General features: G+C 41.6%; 1 protein-coding gene across 4 annotated transcripts in view; it reads right to left on the bottom strand.

The window, feature by feature from the left end:
- LOC141574110 (trafficking protein particle complex subunit 9-like) overlaps window positions 1–21,872 on the bottom strand; it is a 67,979-nt gene extending 46,107 nt beyond the window's left edge. For 3 of the 4 annotated variants that reach the window (XR_012500810.1, XR_012500809.1, XR_012500808.1), the window contains exons 1-2: window positions 14,657–21,803; window positions 6,287–6,481 (exon numbers count right to left, since the gene is read on the bottom strand). Coding sequence is in view for 1 of the 4 variants with exons in the window: in XM_074347884.1 (XP_074203985.1) it covers window positions 14,657–14,853 (197 nt within the window). In the remaining 3 variants the exon portion in view is untranslated. Of the gene's footprint in view, window positions 1–6,286; window positions 6,482–14,656 lie in introns of all 4 variants that reach the window. The other variant, XM_074347884.1, reaches the window with a different exon arrangement.
- Between the last annotated feature and the right edge of the window lie 4,539 nt (window positions 21,873–26,411).

The raw sequence follows: 26,411 nt of genomic DNA on the forward strand, positions 1-26,411 counted from the left end.
TGGACACAGTACCATGACAGCCGTTTTCCCACAACCCTGGAGTTCACGGAGAACATGTCTTCCTCAGTAATAAAGGAGATGTTAATCGCCTGCCTGCTTTTCTGTGTCATCTCTCAGTTGGCTGCTGGAGAAAACATGCGTATAAGTATTGGGTCCCCTTAAGCCCCAACGTATACTAATTAACAAAAAATTCTGTGGCTTAACGTTGGTTTAGGGTGACTGTGTAATGGCCCTGACTCTGCTGATGCTAAATTATGCGTATAGGAACTATGGAACCTCTTCAAATGTCTTCAATCATAAAACCAGCTTTCTTATTTTGCTATTTCTTAGAAATTGCCAAAGACTATAAAATGATGGCTTCATACAAAACAGCAGCTAAAGTTTATGGGCCCTTTGAGATAACGACTGTGCTAAACACTTTACATAATTTCAAATTCTCACAATTCTACAAAGCAGATATGAGCATCCCCATCTCACAGTTGAGGGAAAATCTCAGAACGAAGTGACTCGGGTTCACGTGTCTCAGTGGCAGCGCGTGCATGCAATCCCAAGTCAAAACACTACACCCCTTCCTATATATACCAAATCACCTCCCACCAATTAACACACAGCGGCGGGGTCAATACTCAGGGAACTCAGTACACTTTTCAGCTTTAAGGTGCTCCAGAGGCCGCTTCTAGCTGTTTAATAAAATCCTGGCTCCCTGGTTTCTAACACTGGAAGAAAAGTCCTATTTTGCCATTGTTTGCACAGCAAGTCTGAAATGTTCACAGTGAGATGACAGAATAAAAGTAAGATCTAAGTAGAATAATTTTTCCAGGTAGACAGACACAATGGACATTGTGCTATCCTGAAGCATTAAGCAAAGAAATCAAAATAAAATAACGTTGTTTAAGCCTTCTTTTACAAACAGGAAAATTAAGACTGTAAGAACGTGCAACAGCGCCACCTATGGCTAAAAAGTCATTCCAGGTTGCCGGGAAAGATGCAAGACGAAAATTGCCTGTAGGATCAGAAACGAGAATCAAATAAACTCAAAATGGATTAAAGACTTCAACATAAGAGGAGATTCAATAAACCTCGTAGAAGAAAACATAGGCAAAATATTATCTCATATACATCTCAAAAATGTTCTCCTAGGGCAGTACCAAAGCAATACAAATAAAAGCAAGAATAAACAAGTGGGACCTAGTTAATTTTACAGGCTTTGCACAGCAAAGGAAACCTACGTAAAACAAAATGACAACCTACAGAATGGGAAAAAATTTTTGCAAAAGATGAAATTGACAAAGGCTTGATCTCCAGAATATACAAGCAGCTAATATGACTTAGTAAGAAAAAAACAACAACCCAATCCAAAAATGGGCAGAAGACCTAAACAAGCAATTCTCCAATGAAGACATATGAATGATCAATAAGCATAGGAAAAAAATGCTCAGTATAAGTAATTATCAGAGAAATGCAAATCAAAACTACAATGAGGTATCACCTCACACCTGTCAGAATGGGCATCATTCAAATGTCCACAAATGACAAATGCTGGAGAGGCTGTGGAGGAAAGGGTTCCTCCTACACTGTGGTGGGAATGCTGTTTGGTGCAGCCACTGTGGAAAACAGTATTGAGACTCCTGAAAAGACTAGGAATACACATCCTATGGCCCAGGAATCCCACTCATGGGCATATATCCAGGGAGAATCCTCCTTCAAAATGACACCTGCACCCCAAAGTTCATAGCAGCACTATTTACAATAACCAAGACTTGGAAACAGTCTAAATATCCATTGACAGATGACTTGATAAAGAAGAGGTGGTATATTTATACAATGGAATACTATTCAGCCATAAAAATGAAAACATAATGCCATTTGCAGCAACATGTATGTCCCTGGAGTATGTCATTCTAAGTGAAGTAAGCCAGAAAAAGAAAGAAAAATATCATATGAGATCACTTATATGTGGAATCCTAAAAAGAAAACAAAGGGAAAAATGAACATAAATACAAGAGAGAAACAGAGTCATAGACATAGAATACATACTTGTGGTTGCCAGGGAGGAAGGGGGCGGGAAGGGACCGACGGGGAGTTTGAAATTTGTAGATGCTGACAGGTATATATAGAATAGATAAACAAGATTATACTGTATAGCATAGGAAAATATATACAAGATCTTGTGGTAGCTCACAGTGAAGAACAATGTGACAACGAATATATGCATGCTCATGTATAACTGAAAAATTGTGCTCTACACTGGAAATTGATACAACATTGTAAACTGACTATAACTCAATAAAACAAAATTTAAAAAAAGAAAGAAAGAAGAATCAGATAACTGAATGCTTATCTAGCACACACTGAATTCTGCTTCGGGGAAGAGAGTGGTATACAGCATTTAATCTGAAATTGATAATACTCCTGAATATAAACAAAAGACATAGGCATAAGGAAACTCATCTTAAAAGAGGAAAGAATCCAGTCCAGCCTCTTCATTTTACAGGAGGGGAGACTGATACCTGGGATCTGTCCTCCTGGCAATCAGCAGCAAAGCTCTCCTAGTCCTCATGTCTTGCACTATGTCAAATGCCAACAGATCTGTACTAGGCCTATATTCATAAAAGTCACTTCTGCATTTTTCCAACAGTAGGTAATCTAAGTGTCTTGCAAAATAGTCTTCCCAAAGAGTCAGGAAATCATATCATTTTGTTGAAATGCAAAAAGATTAATTTATGTATTAAAACAGCGTGAGTTTATTCTCTCCATTTAAAAAGTGACATGTCAAATCAATGTTTTGATATTTTAAAACCTATAAAGAGTACAGAAAAAAATCAAAATTTTCTTCAATCACAACAGAGATAAGCTTATTTCCTGAAAATATTTAATGTTGATTTTTCTAAATTAATGGTTCTGGTCAGATTCCTACAAATTTAAAATTCTAGTGGATGGTTACATGGCAATATGAATTGTGAGTTGTAAAAATACACATTCTGTGTAAATAACCTTCAAGGTCGTCTGCTTAAGGCAATTTAACTAGTCCCTATCCTACAAGAATGACATTGATTTCATCAAAACTTCATACTGCACTAAAAAACAACTGAATCCTTATTACTGTAAATCAAATTTATATGTATCATATATATATATACATATCGAATATGTATCAGAAATAAGCCATCCTCTTTAGTATTCAGAGCTGATTCTTCTAAACTGTCATTGTGACAGCACATTTTTTTATTGAGCACCTCTTTGGTGCTTTGTATACAAGGCGTCGAACTCTCACAGTCAAGACAAGTTAAACAGCACTACTCAAATTTCACAAATGAGGAAATGTACTTAAGCCATAAAAACAACTTACATATTCATCATCAGGAAAGAAAAGAGTCAAGATTTTACTTTCAATATTCACTGACAATCTTTTCTTCCATACTAAAACTACATAAAACCAATTCAGACTTTGTAAATTTTTCTGTCAATAAGCACCCCTAGAGAAAAACAAGCAATGAGTCATTAGCAGTTGTTAGACTTTCAAAGCTGACTTTTCATTTGCATTATAATCATTTTTAATATTTTGTTTTTAGTGCTTGCAGAACACTAGAATAAATAACACTAACTTTTTAAGTCATTAGCCGAGAATAAAACATTTGTGAAAATGTACAACTTTAATTTATGCCACTCTGTCTCACATTCTCACTAGTGTCTCTCCTTTGAAGGCCTCATCAGGCTGAGATCACTAAAATCGGTCATTTACGGACTCACAGGTGTCCAGAAAACCACTCAACTGGAGGCTGATTAGAGGAGCAATTGAGAATGCATTCTGTGCAGCCTGGGTTCCAGCCCTGAGCCAGCCGCCGCCAGCTGCGTGTGATTTGGGACAAGCTGCCCCATGTCTCAATCCTTCAGCTGCAAAAAAGGAGACACTGATACCTACCCTCAAACACCTGCTATGAAGTAAAACATGAGGAAAGCATTTTAGTCTTTGTTCGGTGCCCATTCAGGGCGAATTTGGTCATTATGATGATGAGGATTACTTTTAATAAATTAAGCTGGACTAAAAAGTAGAAATCACCATAAAGGAGAAACATTTTAAGTCAATGAGCATTTCCTTTTCAATGGATTGGAGAATGTTCTATTGATTTTTCTAATAAACCAAATTTTGTCCATAATTATGGATTTACAGGTTCATGGACAAGTCTCCAGAAAAAGAATTAGAGCCCTCTAACCTCTGAATACTAAGAAAGTAAAGTTTAAATAAAAATTATGGGGGAGATTATACCTCAGTTGGGAGAGTATGTGCTCAGCATGCATTAGACCCTCAGTTCACTTCCCAGTAACTCCATTTAAAAAAAATTTTTTTTTAAGAAATGGAGAATTAAAGCAGAAAGATGGAGGACCACAGCATTTTTTTGCAGACTCACCTCAGATATAAGTTGGGGAAAAAAGACACCCTTTTCTCAGAGGAAATCTTGAGAACTATGTAAACCAGATCTGAGATGTCTAGTCTTTTAACATTATTCATGAATTCATATCACCAAGTCTTAAAACTACCTGATAACCCACAGTGGTGATACTGATCATAATCACAGCTGCCAACACGGATCGAGTTCTGTCTAGGACTGCTCTGTTCTGACATCTCTGCCCCTGAGGCTTCACCAGGCTGAGATCATTAAATCCAGTCATTCATGAGCATCTGTGTAAGTCCTCCATTTGTGCTTCTCACTCCCCCCTCACCAGCCCCTCTGAGGGAAGCACTGTTATCATCTTCCTCACCCTCAGATAAGGCCACTGAGGCACAGAGACTAAACCTGCTCCAGGTCACATCGGCATTAAAGGATGTCTGTATTTCTGCTGTTTTGCTATTGACAAAGGAATCTGAGATATCAATTCAAGAGAGACTGTTAAATAATCAAGTCTGTCTGGTCTTCACCTCAAAGAGCAGATCTTAAAATTCCTGATGTAGGATGAGGCTGCTGCCACAAACTGACTCAGCTTGTAATTAATATCCAAGAGGAAGCAGCGGATACACATAAATATTCACGATTGTCAACTCCACTCACGGGTCTGGGCCCTTCACTGCATGAACGGGGGTGAAATCCCCACCCGTGTCAGGGTGGGAAGCGCGGCTCTTCCAGGTCTCACCCAGGATTCACGGGCTATTTCCCCTCACAGACTGTCCTCAACGATTAAAAAGCTCTCAAGATTTTTACACCATGCAAAACTAAAAGGCGTTTCTGCAGATGGAGCACTTTCTCAGGCTTAAACCATTTTTGCCTACACTTAGCAAGGGGGAAAAAGAAACATGACTCTGCAAAGTCTCTGAGCCTCAACACTCACACGAGTAGAACGGCCTCAGCACAAGATGACTCTTCACATTGCAGGGTGAGAACAAAATAAAGCCGCCCCAACAACAGTCACTCCCAGAGACAGAGCTCAGCAGTCTTCTGCACACTCACGGCTGTGCAGCCCTCACCATCATCTATTTCCAGAACAGTCCATCATCCCAAAAGAAACCCCCTGTCCACTAGCAGTCACTCCCTATCATCCCTCCACCCAGCCCCTTGCAACCATCACCTGCTCTCTACCTCTGCATGTGCCTATTCTGGGCATGTCAGATCACTGAAATCAACAATATGTGGCCGTTTGTGTCTGGTTCCTTTCACTTAACATGCTGTTATCAAGGCTTGTACATGTTGAAGTGGTATCAGCATCTTTTACTTTTTATTTTTTGAAAAAGTTCAAGTTTATCAGAAGGTGGTAAGTACTATCAAGAAGAGTAGTGTGGAGTTTAAGGGTTGGAGTTCAAAGGGAAAAGGGCGGGTTGAGCAGTCAGGTGGAGTTCCAAGAGCAGGTGGCCGTTTTCATCTTCTTTTTCATTTTTTTCATTCATAAATCTGAATAATATTCCACTATGTGGAGATACTACATTCTGTTCATCAATTTAGAAGCTATATATGGATGAGGTCCAGAACAATATGTGTCAGAGGTGACTCACAGGGATGGCATTTAAGCAAAGGGCAAGATGTGCTTTTAAAAAAGGCCAACAAACATAGGCCCAAGGAAATTCAGCGCGTTTCTGAGAAAGTGCATGCTTGCTTCAGGAGTGCTGTGCAGGGCTGTGAGGGAATGTGACAGAATACACAGTGAGGGAGTCATCTGAGAAGTTTCCCCACTGCAGGCAGCTCAGACAATTCTCCTCCCTCATCCAGTATTTTAGAGCCATTTTTCTAGGTTTCCTCTTATTTCAAGTTACAGCACTTTAACTACACATCTCATCATCTACATCAGATCACCTTACCTCCAAGCCACAGAAAGTCATTCACTGTCTGGAACAGCTCCAGGACAAATGGTGATGGACCAGGGAGTCCTACAGCATCCCGCCCAGGTGATGTCCAGAAAGTAAAATGCACAGAAACGTCTCATTGCTTGTGCATGACGTCTGCCCCAAAATTGCCCCGAAAGGATGCTGGCAAAGCACTATTCAACACTCTCACTACAAAAAAAAAAAAAAAAAAAAAGAAGGCAAATTTAGGCTCTGCCTTTGAAAACCAGCAAACATCACTGCCAATATCTGAGCTGCAATGGTCCTGACTTCAAAAAACACTGCGTAGTTATTTTTCAAACATGAAAGGCATATATGTATTTCACATACATAATATTACTGTAGGATTTTTCTTTCCAAAATTTGCAGTCGCAACATTAGCACAAGAATGTTTATGTTTCAGCTTTAAAAAAAAATCAATTATGTTCCAATTTCTTAATATTGAGCCTTTTGTTATTTTATAAACAGAGCTATGCTGAATATTATAAACCAACTGTTTGTATTCTGCAAACAAGTCCATTATGACCTCACTATTTCAGAGCAAGCTTTAGTGATGCTTTGAGAGGTGGGGCCTGGGGCACTCACTAACAGCTCTTTAAATACTGACAAGGATGTGCTATTAAGTAATGCAAAGGCTCTAACTCCACATTAACTCAGAAACCAAAAAAATTAGTCCTAAGCCTTACTTTATCATTTTTAAATATTCCTATTCTTTTGAATATTAAATTTCTTTAAAAATAAGATTTTGTTTAGAGAAAAACTGTAGCTGTATTCAATTTCCTCTCACCAAGAAAACAATTTTTATCAAGAATAAAAACACCTATAGAAATCCAAAAGACAGGGCATTTCTATCTAAGTGAACGTGCAGATCTCAACACACACATAAATCCTATCAGATCTCACTCAAACGAGCTCAACAAACTCCTGGGCTACCCTGGTACTTAGCTCTTCTCTTCCAAATGTTGGCTGAGCAAAGATCATCACAGAAGGCAGGGAAGGAGAGAAGAGGAAAGTCCACCTGGCGGCCTCCATCTGTTTTCTTCCAGCCACAAGGCGCCGCTAGGGCGGCCCCACTAACAAGCCTTCCCCATAAGGAGATACTGCATCTGCACTGCCCCTGCCGTCCCCAGGCAGCCCCGATGCCCCTCTCCCACTGGTCATCTACCAGCCTGTGAAATCTATTCTAATGACCCTCTCACTTGGTGGCACCCTACCCTTGTTCCCAACTACACACACACACACACAGCCAGAGAAGCCCTCCCAAAACCCAAATTTGATTACATCACTCCCCTGCTTCAAGCCCTTCAGGGGTTCCCTAGTACAGTTCTAGCCCCACCCCGACCCCTACCCCTACCCCTATTTGCCCAGCCTCACTGCAGTACCCAGGTCCCCAGTGACCTCAGGGGCTCCCTGATCACCTGCTACTTCCCACTCGCCTCCAGGCTCATTTTCAATATATCTAAATGAAGCCTTCCCTGCCTCCAACCCCCGCAATTTTAGTTAGGTGCCCCTGCTGTGTTCCTAGAACATTCTACCCAGGGTCAACTTCTGAAACTGCTAAGCTCGCAAGAGGCAAGTACGATTCCCTTACTACATTGGGTCCATCCCTCTCCCCTACACACTCAGAAGTGCGTATGTTATGAATAAATTAATGAAGGGGTGGGTCTCAAAGGTACAGACAGAGCTGCTATTGCCCGTCCCGAACCCTTCTTTCTGTAGAACATCAGAAGCAAAACCAGGAGTACCTGTACTGAGGGTAACTTCCTACTGACACCCTTCACTGACTCCTGGGTCAGTTCTAGTAAAACACAAGCTCTTCCAAAGCCCTCCACCCCAGGCCATCTCCAGTGTCCTCCCCAGCAGGGCACCCTCCACCCTAGGCCACACAGGGCACTCTCACCGAGTCCCCACCCACAAGCCTCCAGGCCTCTGCCCGGCTGCTCCACCCACCTGAGCCACCCTCTTGATTCCTTCTCCTGGCTGGCTCTTACTCTGTTCTCAGAAATGAATGTAGAGCCCATTTCTTCTAGGAAGTCCTCTCTGATAATGTCCTTTAGGTCTTGGCTGGGCTCCCTTTACAGCAGCACTGCAAGGTGACCAACGGGGTGTTTGCCCGCTCCTTTGAGACCATGACCTCTTAGGGGCCACTTGGGAAGGAGTGAGAGATTACAAGAGGGGTGAGGGAAGCAAAAAGCAAAAATCGCAGCCCAAGTCCCAAATTCAAGGATTCTTTCTCAGAAAAAAGAATAAAATATTTCCCACGTGTTCAATTTGGCTACCATTTTTGTGGCTGGTGGACAGCAAAAGCTTGGTGTTCTAGTCCAAAACCCAGGTTACATGCAAAGAAATGTATATATTCATATCCAAAGGAAACCAGAGCTGCATAATAACAGCTTGCAGTTAGAATTGAAAGGAACTTTGATAAAGGCAATCTCTCTCTCTCTTCTTTCTTTTCTGGCATCATATAATTTTAGAAGTATTTGCGTGACTAAGAGATGGCTACAGCCCGTGATTCTGCACTGGAATGTTTGGGGCTGAGGAAGCCCAGATTATATTCACTGTGTAAATGCAATCACACCAACACAATGACAGGTGCCCTGGTGGTGGAGCTGATGTTCCAAAGCAGGCAACCTTATGCTATAAGAGAACTCTAAATAGAAAGGAAGAAATTCAATGTTCTGTACTCAAATTCATTCGCTATATGGGCCATTAACTGATAGTATATCTTGTCTAATGAAACCCAAAAATAAATTGTCAACGTGGATTTTCCTCATCTGACCTTTTTATGCTAACTTTGGATATCAAACCCTCACTCCATACAGAAAGCTCAGGCCTACGCTGCAGCACAATTACATCCCGTGGAAGAAAGTCTATTAAGGAAGAACTGGAGAGTTTCCCTTCAGAAGCTGCTAAGTCTTGTTTTGCACCTTTACATCATTTGCAACCACGTCATCGTCAAAGGAGTAAGACCTTACATCTGTGGGGCGTAAAGCACTGCGGTGCTTCTGAACTATCAAAGAACACTGAGCTTTGTGAAACAGTCCTGAGGCACTTAAATCGCACTTTTTCTGAAAGGCTCAAAAACCGACCCACTTCACCATTCCAAGTAATAGAGGGATGTACCGGAATTAGTAGAGAAAACATGCCCTTGATGTCTGACAAGGCCCTGCTTGAATCCTGCTACAGCATTTACTAGCCGCTAAACGGACCAATTCCTTAACCCCTCTGAGAAGGCTTCCCAATCTGCAAAAGGGGGCTGCCACCACCCTCCTGGGAGGCATGGATGTGAATGCAACACGCAAGTAGGGCGGCCGCCTTGTACCTGACACGGGGCCTGGCTAGTTTCCCTCTGCTGCCCTTCTCCCCCTTTAAACTTGCACTGTTCCCCCTGGTAAGGGTCAAGGCCCCGAGCAGACTGCCCGATTCTCCTGTGTATCCCCGGAAACATGTATTACACTTAGGAGGCCAGAAAAACAACAGTCTCCTCCCCAGTCACTATCAATGTTCTTAAGAGTCTGAGTTTTTTTTAACTCTATTTTGCAGGGAGACTATTTCAGAACTGTCCAAGCACCATTCTCCAGGTTGGCTCCTCTCCCAGTGCCCATCACTTCTCACCTCAGATCCTCTGTCTGATTGCCTTTTGTTCATGGGAAATTGAGTCTGGTAGGGTGGGGCTCCCAAGGCCTCCCTCTCTCCCTCAGATGTGAGTGTGACTACCTTCTCCCCACTCCCCACTCCAACTCTAGCTTCTGAGGAGTCTCCCCTCCAGGAATCTGCAGCCTCTGCATCGTCCCAAGTCGCGAACACGTGGCCACAACCCTCCCTTCAGATTTCTTCCTCGGTGGCCCTGCCAACCCCCCGGCCCCTTAAGGATAAATGGCATTGCTCTGAAAATCGCAAACGTCGCTGCCTGACACACCATAGTTGCATGGTCTGGGCTTTCCTCCAACCCAGGCACAGACCTGCCCCCCTCAGCCTCAGTCTGCACCTCTCGAGATGAGCTCATCCACATGCACGGCTGTGAATACCAGCTAAGAATGATGACTCCCAACGTGTAACTCTAGTCTGGCTCCTTCACCTGAGCCCCAGGCTCATAGACCCGAGTGCCTCTTAGAAGTCCTAACTTGGATGAAAATGGCATCTTAAAGATGCCTCATATCCACCATTTACTCTGGAATTCGATTCCTGGCATATATCTCACAGGCTCCCCATTTTAGTAACAGCCCCAGCACCCACATACATGTTTGAGGTCACATTCAACTTCCCCTGTTCCTCCCCATAGCCCTGCCCTGGATTCAGTCCTGTCATTTCCGTCGCTAAGCCCATCTCAAGTCTGGTTCTGCAGGGACCACGGCCGTAAACCCACAAGCTCACAGCAAGGTGCAGTGTGTCACAGTCCTCCGAAGGGTGCTTCCTGGAGGGGGAGGCATCTCCTGGCAAGGGTCACCACAGAAGGCACTGGATTCTCACAAAGGAGGACCAGGTGAAGGGACTCAAGTTTCTCCCGTGGTCTGAAATTTGAAGGGACCGAGGTCTGGGAGAGCTCCTAATTAGCAGACACACTTGCCAGTGAGCAGATGAGGATGGAGGATCCCAGGCAAGGCTGTTCTCACTCCGACCCCTGGTCTCTCGGGAGCCACGGGAAATGCCTGTGTCCAGGGCACAGCCCAGCCATCACAGATCCCAGCCTGCATTTGCCAACCCAGACAGCCTAGACCCCTTCTACCTGCGACACTTACTTCTGTGCTGTTCCCCCCGAGAATGTGATGGAGTCTTTCAGAATGTCTGGCCTGTCTCAAGCGAGACCAAGTCAGTGAAGGATGAAGTGTCCACATTTGGACCAGAGCATGAAAGGAGAAACAAGGCCTCATGATCAGCATGATGGTGGTGGCCAAACCCTTACCCCGGATGAGATGAACCAGGCTGGGGGTGAGAATCCAAGGTCCTAGGTCGGCCAAAGCATCTTCCTTCACGGGTGACTGGGGTGTTGAAGTCTAACTACCGCAAACTAACAACACGGCCGTCAGTGGTGGAAGTCAGCTGCAACAGACTCAGAGTCAGCTATTACTGCCAACATGGGTTAAAAATAAAGGCTAATTCAGGGAGGCCTGCACAGCTGCTTAAGCAAACCACAGACCCAGCTCTGAATGCCCACTGGCTGAAGCAGAGAGGAAGCTACGGTCCCCGTTATTGGTCCCTGTGTCCACCAGATCCAAGTGAGCCAGCTACGTAGCAGAAGGCCACATTTTCCTGATTCTCAGAGAAACCAGCTTCATAAAGGGAACAAAAGAGTGACATGGATTTTAGACCCACTGCTGCCCCTTTATGAAGGCAAAGTAAAGTAAATGGCATGGGGAAGGCAAAACAAAAGAAAACCGCTTTCTCCAACAGCACCCCTTGTGGGCTGCTCACCCCCCCCAAGCCGGGCATGTCCTTCCCAGTGACCGCCGGCCCGGAAGCGCCATCAGGTTCGTTACACAGCGACGGCCAAGGAACCGCATGCAGGTAAAAGTCAGAATGAAGCAAGGTACTGCAGACTTTGACTTTCCAAGTGAAAATACCCATGAAATCTTCCCTCAGAAGCCACCTAAATCAATTCGCATCTCACTTCCTCAAAACAAACAAACAAGCAAAATTAATAATGGCTCATTTGTCACCAATATAAGGAGGACCAAGCGGCTCCTCCAAGCAAGGATTTTAACAGGTATCAAACACCATTGTGTGATGTGTTAACAAACCAAAAATTCCAAAACATTACAAAATAATAAGATGATTAGGATAATAAATGGATTCAGGCAGCTGTTAAGTTTTTGCTTTTTAAATCGATGGAGGTAGCACGAAGTGAAATGTAAGTATTTCAGATGCAGGGTGTACACAACCCACCTTTTCAGACCCAAGAGCATGCTCACAGGGCAGTACGAGGGAAAAAGGAAGAGAGGAACAAGCAAAAGTTAGAAATACACAGCAACCAAAATAATTTTGACAGCATGAATATAAGAATTTATGTGAGTGTGATGATGCCAGAAACGCTGGGAGAGTGATTCCCACCCTCACCTCCTGTTCTGGGGAAGCCAGGGGCCTGAGGGGAGCGTCACTGCCATGGGGACCCCACCGTCGTCAGTGCCCCAAACCAAAACTCCACCTACATGCGCCTAGACAGCTTTTGATCTACAATACTTGGTCGCATTTCAGGCTTGACAGTTTTACTCACTCCCACAAAGAGTAGCAGGAGAGAATTAGGCTCTGCTCCTGCAACAAATAATTGCTTTAAAAGTTGGGTGACTATGGAATAAAAGCAACAATGGAGTAAAAGTGATGGGAGGAGAACGTGTTTGACTGGAGCTCACTGGCTGCGTTATCTCACTGACGTTCAGATGCTGGCCGAGCGCTTCTGGTACCAGAACAGACATATCCAACAAGAGGGAAGTTAAATGCGCTGCTGTATTTTGATGCCCAGAGCTGTGCCTGGTAGACGAGGTCTGGGTAAACAATGGTGGCAGTGTCAAACACTATGCACTAAGCACAATGTTCTGAAACTAGCTCCTCCGCCAAATCCCGAGGACAGACTACAAAAGGCAAAAACAAGCTGTCAATCTCCGGTGGGTCCGCAGACTCAGAGCCAAGCAGTTGCTGAGCAAAAATTTCACCAGTGCCTCCTATGACAAAAGAGGAGGCACTGGCCAGGGGGCTGGAGCTAGGCTCCAGGCTTCCACCGTTCACCCACCAGTCTGTCCAGGGGGAGAAGGTGGTCCCTGCTGATGCTGCAGATCTGTGCGCACGTGCAGCCCCACCTTAGTGCATCACCGATGTACCTCTCTCGCCTAACGCCTGGGGGCTCAGCAGGAGGTGACAGGTGAGGTAAACAGAGCCAACCTGGTAGTGGCCTGGTGCTGGCAGCTGTGCCCTCAGCAGTGCCCAGGACCCTAAAAGTGACACCTCATCTCCAAGGAGCAGAAAGGAGCTTAGGTGTGTAGATCACAGAACCCTGCGTGGACAAGTACACATCATGGCCACATCATGTCTCGCCATTTCCTTAAGCCATAGAGGCATTTCCAGGGAGGAACTGAAAATTCATCCAGAGCCCGCCAGGCACCACACGCAGGTGGGACTCGGGTCCCCTGTGCCTTTCACTCGCAGGGCTGGCCGGGACTTTCTTTTTGTCAATTCTCTGGTGTCTTCTCCTCCAACTTACCAAAACACAGAAAGTATGGTCTGACCTTAGATAAGTCCAAGAATTACGGAGCCTCGACTCCACAGCGGGCCTGGTAGCATGTGCCAGGACCACCAACCGTCACCTATGGGATCTCATTGCGTGCTTTCCATTGTGGGGAGGGCAGACTCAGGGCCCGAGGCCCAAGCCCGGGGGACACAGCTTCCCTCGCTCTCCCCAGCAAAAGGGGACCACCTCTCAGCAAAGGCATCTCGCCCTCTTCTGTCCAAGGGAAGGCACTATGGCCACACAGGGAAGCAGAGCAGAGGGTGGCGGAGGGGGCAGATGGCCCAGAAGAGCTCGTCTGCAATTCTGGGGCAAAGTGGGGCCACTGACCTAATCACAGGGACAAAGTGAGGACGAACCTTTCCATACTCTGTCCCACACTCCGTGACAAGCCTTCCCCTGCATAAGGAGCTCCTTCTGAAATCCCTGGCGGTGTTTCTGATTTCCTAACCTGGCATGGTGGCTGTCGGGCAGGAAGAACAGCCTGGGAGGCAGGAGACACGGGCTCCATCCCCAGCTCAGCTAGTGCCTCGATCTGCTGCATCTCGGGATTCAACCCCTCACCTATACATCAGATGGATGAGACTGTCCCAGGACAACGGGAATGCAATGAGAGTCACACAAAGGTAGTTTTCCAGTTGCCATATTTAAAAAAGTAGTAAAACAAATACTTTAAAGTGATTCTAAGAACAGATCTAATTTAATGTAATATGAATTATACTATCATTTTGACATGTAATAAGTATAGAAATTATCAAGATAGTTTACATTCTTTTTTCTAGACAAGTCTCAGTGTCTGATATCCGTTTGAACTTCTGCACATCTCACCTTATACCAGCCTCCTCCCCAGCACTCCCAGCCTCTTTGGCTGTGGCTACCCTATTGGACAGCAACTCCAGTGGTCCCACCAGTGGTCTTGGTTGGAAAGGGGGAGTAAGTATCCAAACTAACCCTAAATGGATCTCTCTGAACTAAAGATTAATTCATTTTTAAATCTTTGAAAACCATCAGGCTGCATCTCCCTCCCTCCTTGGCTTCAAGACAGCTCCCCTTCTTTCTGACCCCTTTCTGGATGTAGGAAAGCAAACCAGGCACACAGCCAGGTCAGCTGGGATGCCACATAGGCTTACCTGCTGTCTGTGCCCTGTCCCACCATGTCCTTCTTCTCAAATGAGATGCAGAGGAGGGGGATCTTGTCCCCAAAATTGTTGGTGGCCCTCTCCATGTGCTCGGACTCGAGCACGATGAAGAGCGACTCGATGAAGTCCTCTATCTTCTTCTCCACCGTCCCACAGTCCTCGTAGCTGGAGTACAAGGCCATATCCATGCGCAGCTGCTCAGCGAGCTCGCCCTTCAGAACAAAGACGAAGGGCCACGAATCGTCCTGCGATTTGCCACACAGCTCTTCTGCACAGGGAGCTCCTTGACCTGCAGCCAGTCCTTGGCCAAGTGGTCAGTGATGGTGACGAGGCCCATGACACTTCGGTGGGTCTGGAAGTCTCCCCACTCGCTTTGTGTGGGTAGTGGTACCTGTAGGGGATACAGAATGACTGCTGGAAGCCACACAGCCTGACCTGGCTCACTGAGGATATCTGTTTATAGATGCCTAAGAGATTCTCCTCCAAGATATTCCCCACGTGCTGGACAACCATGGGGAAAGTCTGGTGGTCCTCAGCACACTGTACATACTCAGCAATGCTCATGTTGCAGGCCCTGCCAAGAGGGTAGAGGAAACTGAGGTACACGCTGTGCTGTGGGCTGCAGGCCCCTCTGGGATGCAGTGACCTGTGTGTACCAGCCAGAAGGCAAGGGAAGCCCAAGCAAACTTGGGGGTACAGTCTGTCCTCAGAGTCTGCACATGGCTGCCATAGAAAGGATAACATTATCCTGCTCTTGGTCTAGGCTTCCAGCCCCTGCAGAAAAGGGTCATTTCTTCTTTTTTGTTTCCAACATCTACCCAGGCCATGATGCTCAAAAATGCTGAATAAATGAATGAACAAAGGAACTGCTTCCCCACCCCTCAGCAGAATATAATGAAAAGAAAAACAGTGGGATCCAAAGATCAGGATTTCAACTCCAATTTGCTTGAACTCCTACGCTGCAAAGTAATGGAAAAGAAAACTCGCCCTGGGGAGGAGCGTACAGTTCAGTGGTAGAGCACATACTTAGCATGCACGATGTCCTGGGTTCAATCCCAAATATCTCCAATAAAAAAATGAAACAAAAAATAAACTTAATTACCCCATAAAAATTAATTAAAAACTAAAAAGAAAAAACATTGCAATTAACACAACATTGTAAACTTGACTATACTTCAATTAAAAACAAAACAAAACAAACAACAACAAAAAAACAAACCTTGCCTTACAAGAATATATGTAGATCAAGGCAGATTGCAAATGCAAAATGCCTAGGTTACCACCTGCATAAAATAGGGTGACTGTACAAATTTACTAATCCATTGTTTATGAGCTGTATTTCCTTTGGGAGGTTTCATGACCTCTGAGAGTTAATTTTCACAGATGAAAAAAGAAAACATTAGCTGATTCTCAGGACTGCTGAAGAATTATATAAACGTATGAAAGCAACTGACCCACAGAGTGTACTCAATAAATGTTTGTTGAATGAATGAATAAACAAGCAAGTGAATGCTGCTCCCTGCCACAATCATAATGGTACTGTCCGGAAATCCCAAGCCCATGTCCCACCTGACGCTACACTAACCATGTGGGTGACCTGGGAAAGCCTGTGTGCATCTCTAAACCCCAGTTTAATCACAAATAGAAATGAGGGTAATAACACAAGCCTAAAAGGGTTAGTGAGTCAATAATGAATTGTACCTCAAACTTGCAAGATGGAACCATTAAGGAAAATTGGGCAAAGAGTACACAGGCTGTCTCTGTATCAGTTCTTACAACTGCATGGGAAACTTCATTACATCTCAAAATAAAAAGTCTAATTTTTTAAAGAGGCTATTGAGATTAAATGAGCTCACTGTCTTAAATAAGGAACACACAGTACAAATAGGACAATGCACAGCCCATGAGATACACTCAGTAAATATTCCCACCGAGCCCACTGTTCCCTCCAACTCCAGAGCACAAGGATGGGTCCTCATGGCCAGAGGCCACTGCACCTGAAGCTAACAAAGGTAATGGTCCCCACTTCCAAGAGCCCCTGCCTCCACCCTAGGTCTAATTTTGTGTTTGTAACTTTCTTTTCTTATACTTAAATAGGAATACCCAATTGCATAGCCTTCAGGTCACCAAATCCTGACCACGGAAAATATGACAGCAGCCCTCCCCAGTGAAACAATAAAATTAAAAGCCATATCCACAAGAACTCTGTGTAATTCTAATGGTAGGAACTTCATCCTGGACTGAGAGGAAGAGACCTGGGGAGGAGGAGGAAACTGGGGCCCCCACACCCAGGGGCCACCTGTCCCATGATAGAACTTAGTCTCAACCCACACACTCCAGGAAATTCAAATTACACATAGAGTGCTATGGACAAGATTTTTTTTTTTTTTTAAAGAAACCCCTGATTCTCTAACAGGTCAGGTTTCTACTGAGACACAATTGGCTTATGTGTATATTGTTTCACGAAAACCTAAAATAATATCACTCCAAATTGACACATGAAGAAACGGAGGAAAAGAGAGGTTTATCACATTGTGCAAGATTAGAGAGAGGCCATGTCAGATGCTGTAATTAAACCAAAGCCCCTGCTCCAGCGCTTATACAAATACTTTGACATATTGTCCCCCTCCAGCCCCTCCCTGTAATAAACCTCTGAAGTCTTTTCTGCACCACTTGGAAAGAACTAAAATCACATCAACTTTCCACAAAGATCTGCGTCACCCCTTGGAGGACGTATCAAAATCTGAAGAGTTAGGGTGGGAGGAGAGATTTGAGTTCTCTGTTTCTCGAAAGGAGACAAGGGTTTAAAAGAAACCAAAAAGCATTTATCTAGTCCAAGCTCTCACTGTGCAGAGAAGGAAATGGAGTCTCAGAAGAGATGAGGAAAGGGACATATTAACAAATATTGCCTCAGTGCAGCACCAAGCCAGCCCTGAGCACTGCTGTGGGAGGATCTGGGAGGCTCAGGAGAATGAGTGTTAGAGAAAAGGAAGGAGAAAAAGTATATAAAGCCCTGTCTCTACACCGCCATACCGTGAAGTTCCATCAAATGATCCACTACAGGTGCAGCCTACATTAAGGTGGGCTAAACGTCGGTTACAGAAACCCAGAAGTCTAAATTGTACTGGAAATTCCAACTTTTACTATGTTTTTTCCCAGTTCAAGCATGAGCTCAGCGGGAGCTCCGTGCCAGGCACTACACGATGCCTGGAGTTCTCCCAAATACAGATCTCTATGAACACGTGTGCAAACCACATGCAGGCCCACCAGAAGAAAAACACCTACAGATAAGATGGAATTAATGAAAGTGAAGGCAGCCAACCAGCATATATTACTAGCAAAAAGGATGCTGCTATAAATACTCATGGACATAGCAAACCGTGGTCAGCAGGTGGGAAAGGGGGAGGGACATATTAGGAGTTTAGGATTAACAGATACACATAAATATATATAAAATAAATAAATGACAAGGACCTACTGTATAACACAGGGAAATATATTCAATTTCTTGTAATGAGTTGTACAAAAAACACTCTGAAATTTATATGTGTACATTTGCATAAATATTACTGAATCACTGCTGGACTCCTGAAACTAACATTGTAAATTGACTACACTTCAATAAAAAATAAGAAATTAAGAAATAAATAAATAAATAAAAATAAAAGCAACACCATTAAAAAAATTAAAAAAACTCTGTAATCTCCTTAGCTGTAGGAGGGAGAGAACACTAGTTGCAAGCACCAAGTCCACTGGATCACTCCAGCATTGGCTGTCACTCTTTCTGACCATCAGGGAGGCACTTGGCTTCACTGAGGTTAGTTTTCTCTTCTGTGAAAGACTACAGTCACAACTAATGATGCATATAATCTCATCATTCACAGATCCAACAATTAGTAAGGACTTCCCATGGGCCATGCTCTACAGAGATAAAAAGATAGGGTCCCAGATATACTCATGGATAGAAAAAGTTTATGTCATAAAGACATTAATTCTCCCCATTCTAATATATAGATGCAATGTAATTCTGATTAGAATTTCCCCCAGATTTTTCATGGAATGTAACAAGTTAATTTATGCTCAGGAACAGCCGAGAAACTTCTTTAGAACTGTGGAAGGTTGGATGGGTCATTCATTTCCACAGCTCTTTTTGAAGCAATGAAAACATTATGGAATAATGATGGTCGCACCACTGTGAATATGCTAAAAGCCGCCAAATTATACCATTTAAAAGGGTGGACTTCATGGTGTGTGAACAAAATTGCAATGAAACTGTTATATGAAAAAAACATATCCTGACAACTATTTATCCCTCTATACTAGTAGTATGCCCCACATTTTAAGACAAACAAAAAACCAAAACCAAACAAAAATTTTCTAACAGGCCTTTAAGACTGCAATATTCTTGGGTCTCCAATGCCTCTGGTGGTGCTGCTTCTGTTAACATACACTAGTTGAGCTGGGCTAGTTAGGGACTGTGGCAATCTTTTTAAAATTTACTGTCATATGTTTCACCCTAGGAGGGGAGAGGTTGGAGGATGTCTCATCCCTCATGCCCTCAGCTCATTTTTAACTGAACCAAGCCCTGCTTTCAATACTGTAATACCTCTCGCTATAAAAACACATGATATTGGAGTTTAGAAGCAAGATGGAGGAGTTGAAGAATGCTCATAGCGCACTCTCTCCAATGAATACACCAAAACTCACATCTACGGACCCACTCAGCCAACCAGAGCACCTGCTGAATGCAGACAGAACATCACCTTCTTTGAAAGACAAAGAAGTGAAAAAATCTGTTTTATTCCTGCATAGGCTTTAGGTAGATAAATAAATACACTCCTTAAGGACCATAATAGAAAACTGATAATCCTTAAGTCACAGTGCCAGAGAGATATGAGCAATATGAAGAAGCAGAAGAACCACCCCCAATTAAAAGAGCAAGAGAATTCCCCTGAAAGCACAATCAAGGAAATAGACATTGATGACATACTAGATCAAGATTTCAAAGAAAGGAGTGATCAAAGTACTGAAGGAACTAAAAGAGATAGTGTTTAGAGATATAAAATATGTCAAAAACGTAATAGAAGCTATAAAGAAGAACCAAGTAGAATTGGTAAACTCATTGGCTGAAATGAGAAGTGATCTAAAAGCTGTACATAGCAGGCTAGATAATGCAGAGGAATGAATAAGTGACCTAGAAGACAGGACAACAGAAACCACCCAATCAGAACAGCTGAGAGAAAAACAAATAAAAAACAATGAAAACAATAAAGGGACATATAGCATAATACAAAACATGCTAATCTATGCCTAATAGAGTTTCCAGAAGGGTAAGAAAGAACAAACAGGATTGAAAAGGTATTTGAAGAAATCATGACTGAAAACTTCCCAAACATAAAGAAGGAATAAGATATCCAAGTACAGGAGGCTCAGAGGGTCCCAAACAGGAAGAACCCAAACAGACTCACACCAAGACACATCCTAATCAAGATGGCCAGAGTCAAGGATAAAGAAATGATCCTAAAGGCAGCAAGAGAAAAAACAAAAGTGGGTTATAAGGCAACCCCCATAAGGATCTCAGCTGATTTCTCCACACAAACACTACAGGCCAGAAGGGAGTGGCAATATATATTCAAAGATCTGAATGAAAAAATATGCAGCCTAGGATACTCTATCCAGCAAGGTTATCCTTTAGAATAGAAGGAGAGACAAAGAACTTCACTGACGAGCAAACACTAAGAGTTTAACAACAATAAACCCATGCTAAAAGAAATATTGACAGGTCTACTCTAAATAGAAAAGAAGCAGGATGCTACAAAAATGAGAAACTCAGAACTGGAAAGGAGTTGACTGCCATGAATTACAAATAGAATAAATACAAAATTGTAAAAGAAGACATCTAAATCATTAAGAGTGGGAGAGGGAAGCAAGAAAACATACAGTATTTTGTTTTCCTTTCTTCTTTAAAAACAAAAATGTGTTCTCGGTAGGATGGGTTTGAGCTAATATTATTATCTGTTTAGTACAAACATTTACAGTAATAGGTTAATAGACTTACAAAAAAGGGTAACCACAAGCCAAAAGCTTACAAGTGAGTCAAACAAACTAAATGAAATCCAAAATAATACACAGGAAACTTACCAAATCACAAAAGGAAGAATAAAGGAACAAAGAGAAAATGCCAAATCAAATGCAAAAATAAGTTGAAAATGGCAATAAATACTCATCTATCATTAATTACTGTAAATGTTAATGGACTAAATGCTCCAGTCAAAAGGCGTAGAGTGGCAGACTGGATAATAAAGCAAAAACCTTCAATATGCTGCATATAAGAGACACACTTTTGGGAGAAGGACACATATAGATTGAGAGTGAAATGATAGAAAGGATATTCCATGCAAATGGAAAAGCCAAAAAAAGCAGGTGTTGCAGTACTAATTTCAGACAAAATAGACTTTAAAACAAAGGCCATAAAGAAAGATAAAAAGGACATATTATGATGATTAAAGGAGTAATACAAGATGAGGATATTACAATCATTAATATATATGCACCCAAAATAGGAGAACCTAAGTACGTAAAACAACTACTAACAGAGATAAAGGAGGAAATTGATGGGAATACAATCATTGTTGGAATATTTTAACACCACATTAACATCACTAGACAGATCTTCCTGACAGAAAATAAACAAGGCAACAGAGAAATTAAATGATACAATAGAAAAATTAGATTTGGTGGGTATTTTCAGAGCATTGCACTCTCTAAAAATAGGATACACATTCTTTTCAAGTTCACATGGAACATTTCCTAGGATTCGTCATGTACTTGGGCACAAAAGAAGCCTCAACAATTTTAAGAAGATAGAAAGTATCTCAAGCATCTTCACTGACCACAATGCCATGAAACTATAAATCAACTACAGAGAAACAAAGAAGAAAAAAAGGAAAGTATGGAAATGAAACAACATGCTATTAAAAAACCAATGGGTCAATGAGGAAATCAAAGTTGAAATTAAAAAATACCTAGAGACAAATGAAAATGAAAACACAACCACACAAAACATATGGGATGCAGCAATGTCAATGCTAAGACGAAAATTTACACCAATACAGGCCTTCCTTAAAAAAGAAGAACAATCTCAAATAAACAATATAATCCACCATCTAAAAGAACTAGAAAAAGAAGACCAAAAACAACCAAAGGTCAGCAGAAGGAAGGAAATAATAAAAACTTAGGGAGGAAAGAAATAAAATAGAGATTAAAAAAATACAAAAAAAATCAATCAAACCAAAGGCTGGTTTTTTGAAAGAGTAAATAAAGTTGACAAACCTTTGGCCAAACTCACAAAGAAGAAAAATGAGAGAGCACAAATAAGCAAAATAAGAAAGGAAAATGGAGAAATTACAACCAATAAAAATGGAAATATAGAATATCATATGAGAATATTATGAAAAATTGTATGGAACCAAAATGGACAACCTACAGGAGATGGAGAAGTTTCTGGAAACACACAGTCCACCAAGATTGAATCCAGAAGAGACTAACAACTTGAACAAACTTATCACTAGAAATGAAATTGAATTAGCAATAAAATACTTCCCTACGAATAAATGTCCAGGACCGGACAGCTTCACAATGGAATTCTACCACACATACAAAGAGGAAATAATACCAGTCCTTCTCAAACTCTTTCAGAAGACTGAAAAAGAGGGAATATTCCCAAACTCATTCTATAAAGCCACCATCACACTGATACCAAAACCAGGCAATGCCACCACCAAAAATATAGAATTACAGACCATTATCACTGATTAACATAGATGCAAAAGTCCATACCAAAATACTAGCAAATAGAATCCAACAGCACATTAAAAAGAGTAGACATCATGATCAAGTGGGGTTCATCCCAGGGACACAAATATGGTTCAGCATATGCAAATCAATCAATGTAATACATCACATCAACAAAAGAAAGGAAAAAAATGATCTTCTCAATAGATGCAGAAAAAGCTTTTGATAAAATTCAACACCTATTTATGATAAAAACTCTCACCATTGTGGGTATAGAGGGAACATATCTCAACATAATAAAAGCTACAGCCACCATAGTACTCAACGGTGAAAAGCCCAAAATCTTCCCTCTAAAATCTGGGACAAGACAAGGCTGGCCACTATCACCACTCCTAGTCAATATAGTCTTGGAAGTCCTAGCCACAGCAATCAGGCAAGAGAGAAAAAAAAAGGGACCCAGATTGGAAAAGAAGAGGTAAAATTGTCACTATACGCATATGACATGATACCACATATAGAAAACCCTAAAACGTCCACACAAAAATGACTCGAAATAATCGAAGAATTCAGCAAGGTAGCAGGTTACAAGATTAACATTCAAAAATCAGTTGCATTTCTTTACACTAATGGTGAATCAACAGAAAAAGAAAGTAAGGAAACAATTCCCTTTAAAATGGCACCAAAAGTAATAAACTATCAGGAGTAAATGTAACTAAGGAGGTGAAAGACTTATACATGGAAAACTATACAAACACTGATTAAGGAAATTAAAGAAGACTTAAAAATATGGAAAAAATATCCATGCTCGTGGAGTAGAAGAATCAATATTGTTAAAATGGTCACCCTGCTCAAAGCAATCTACAGATTTAATGTAATCCCTATCAAATTACCCAGGACATATTTCACAGAACTACAACAAATCATAATAAAATTTATATGGAAGCACAAAAGACCTAGAATTGACAAGGCATTACTGAAGAAAAAGAAAGGAGCTGGAGAAATAACCCTCCCAGATTTCAGACAATACTATAGAGTTACAGTAATCAATATAGCATGATATTGGTACAAAAACAGACATATGAACCAATGGAACAGAATAGAGAGCCCAGAAATGAACCCACAAACTTTTCATTAACTAATCTTTGACAAAGGAGGCAAGAACATATAATGAAACAAAGACAGGCTTTCCGCAAGTGGTGTTGGGAAAACTGGACAGCAGCATGTAAATCACTGAAACTAGAACACTCCCTTACACCATACACAAAAGTAAACTCAAAATGGATCAAAGGCAAACATAAGAAAAGATACAGTAAATCTCCTAGAAGAAAACCTAGGCAAAGCATTGTCTCTCATACATCTCAAAATGTTCTCCTACGGCAGTCTACCCAAGCAATAGAAATAAAACAATAATAAACAAGTGGGACCTATGTAAACTTACAAGCTCTTGCACAGCGAGGGAAACCATAAGTAAAACACAACAACAACCTACAGAATGGGAGAAAAGTTTTGCAAAAGATGAAACTGACAAAGGCTTGATCTCCAGATCATATAAGCAGCTCATACGACTTAATATGGAAAAAACAAACAATCCCATCCAGAAATGGGCAGAAGACCTAAACAAGCAATTCTCCGAAGAAGAAATACAAATGATCAATAGGCACATGAAAAAATGCTCAATATCACTAATTATCAGAGGAATGCAAATCAAAACTATGATGAGGTATCACCTCACACCAGCCAGAATGGCCATCATTCAAAAGTTCACAAATGACAAATGCTGCAGAGGCTGTAGAGAAAAAGGAACCCTCTTAAACTGCTGGTGGGAATACAGTTTGCTGCAGCCACTGTGGAAAACAGTATGGAGATTTTTCAAAAGACTAGGAACTGACTTACCATACGACCCAGGAATCCCATTCTTGGGTATACATCCAGAAGGAACCTGACATCAAAAAACACCTACACCGCAATGTTCACAGCAGCACTCTTTACAATAGCCAAGACATGGGAACAGCATAAATGTCCATAGGAAGTTGACTGGACAAAGAAGATGTGAAATACCTATACAATGGAGTACTATTCATACATGAACATGACAATATAATGCCATTTGCAGCAACATGGATGTCCCTGGATAATGTCATCCTAAATGAAGTAAGCCAGAAAGAGAAAGAAAAATACCATATGTTGCTCATATGTGGAATCTTAAAAAAACAAAAACCAAAAAACTAAAAACAAATAAACTTAAATGTAAAACAGAAATAGACTCACAGACATAGAATACAAACTTGTCATTGCTAGGGGAGAGGAGGGTGGGAAGGGGCAGACTGGGAGTTCAAATTTTGTACATACTGACAGGTATATAAAGAATAGATAAACAAGTTTACACTGCATACCACAGGGAAATATATACAAGATCTCGTGGTAGCTCATGGTGGAATAGGATGTGACAATGAATAGCGTATGATTGAAAAATTGTGCTCTACACTTGAAATTGACACAACGTTGTAAACTGAGTATAAATCAATAAGAAAAATAAAAAGAATATTAAAAAAATAAAACAGTTGTCCTGGGGTCCCCTACTCCTCCCAATGCCAGAACCCAAGGCTGGGGAGCCTGATGCTGGGCTTATAATTCCCATTCCTGTTGGAGGTTCGTTGTGACTTATTCTTCACCTTGTGAGTTGCCCACAGTGAGGGGTATTGGGTCCACCTATATCATGAGAATGCCCCTCCTACCATCCTGCTGTGGTTCCGTCTCTGTGATTCCACTGAAGGTGTTCTTTTGCTAGGATCCAGTCTTTTTTTTTTTTTTTTTTGATGCTTGTTTAGCAGTCAGTTGTGGTTTCACTGTAGTCATGAGGAGAGGCAAATAGTGGAAGCCTATCAGCTGGCTTTCAGCAGAATCACGGCAGGCCAGAAGGAACAGCCATGATATATTTAAAGTACTCAAAGGAAAAAACCTGGAATCTAGGCCACCTACTCAGCAAAGTTATTAATCAGAATTGAAAGAGAATTAAAAAGCATCTCAGATGAGCAAAAACTAAGAGTTCATCATTCCTAAACTGACGTTACAAGAAGTATTAAAAAGTTTTCATTATGTGAAAAAGAACAAGAAGTAAGAACTTATGTGAAGGGGGAAATCCCACTTTAAAGGCAAAAATGGAGCAATGGCTTTGAATCAAACAATTAAAGAAGCTACTACAAAGGCTAAAAGACAAAATTTGTAAAAACTATACTTACAATAAACACTTATAGGATGCATATGAAGATGTAAAAAATACAATCAAAAAAGGAGTGGATAGGGAGTAAAAGAGCAGATCATTTTTGAACTCATATAACCTTAAATGACAATCACTTTAAAACAATCAGATATTGTAACAAAGCAACTTATATGAAACTCATGGTGTCCATAAATCAAAAACCTACATTAGATATGCAAAAACAATTGAGAAGCACAAATGTAACAATAAAGAAAATCAACTACCCATAAGGGAAGGGTATGAAAAAAGGACAGAGAAGAACTAAAAACATGTAGCAAGGTGGCAGGATACAACATTAACATGCACAAATCAGTTGCCTTTTTTACACTAACAATGAAATAGTAAGAAAGGAAAATAAAGAAACAATCCCCTTTAAAATCACAACCAATAAATGATAAAATACTTACGAATAATTCTGACCAAGCAGGTGAAAGACTTATACTTGGAGAACTACAAAACCCTGATTAAAGAAATTAAAGATGACTTAAAGAAATGGAAAGAAATACTATGCTCTTGGATTGGAAGAATCAATATTGTTAAAATGGCCATACTGTTCAAGGCAATCGACGGATTTAATGAAATCCCTATCAAGTTACCCAGGACATTTTTCACAGAACTAGAACAAATAATCCTAAAATTCCTATGGACTCATAAAGACCCAAAATTGCCAAATCAATATTGAAGAAAAAGAAT

This window comes from Camelus bactrianus, chromosome 19 (assembly GCF_048773025.1).
Source record: "Camelus bactrianus isolate YW-2024 breed Bactrian camel chromosome 19, ASM4877302v1, whole genome shotgun sequence".
In the NCBI taxonomy this organism is placed as follows: Eukaryota; Metazoa; Chordata; class Mammalia; order Artiodactyla; family Camelidae; genus Camelus; species Camelus bactrianus.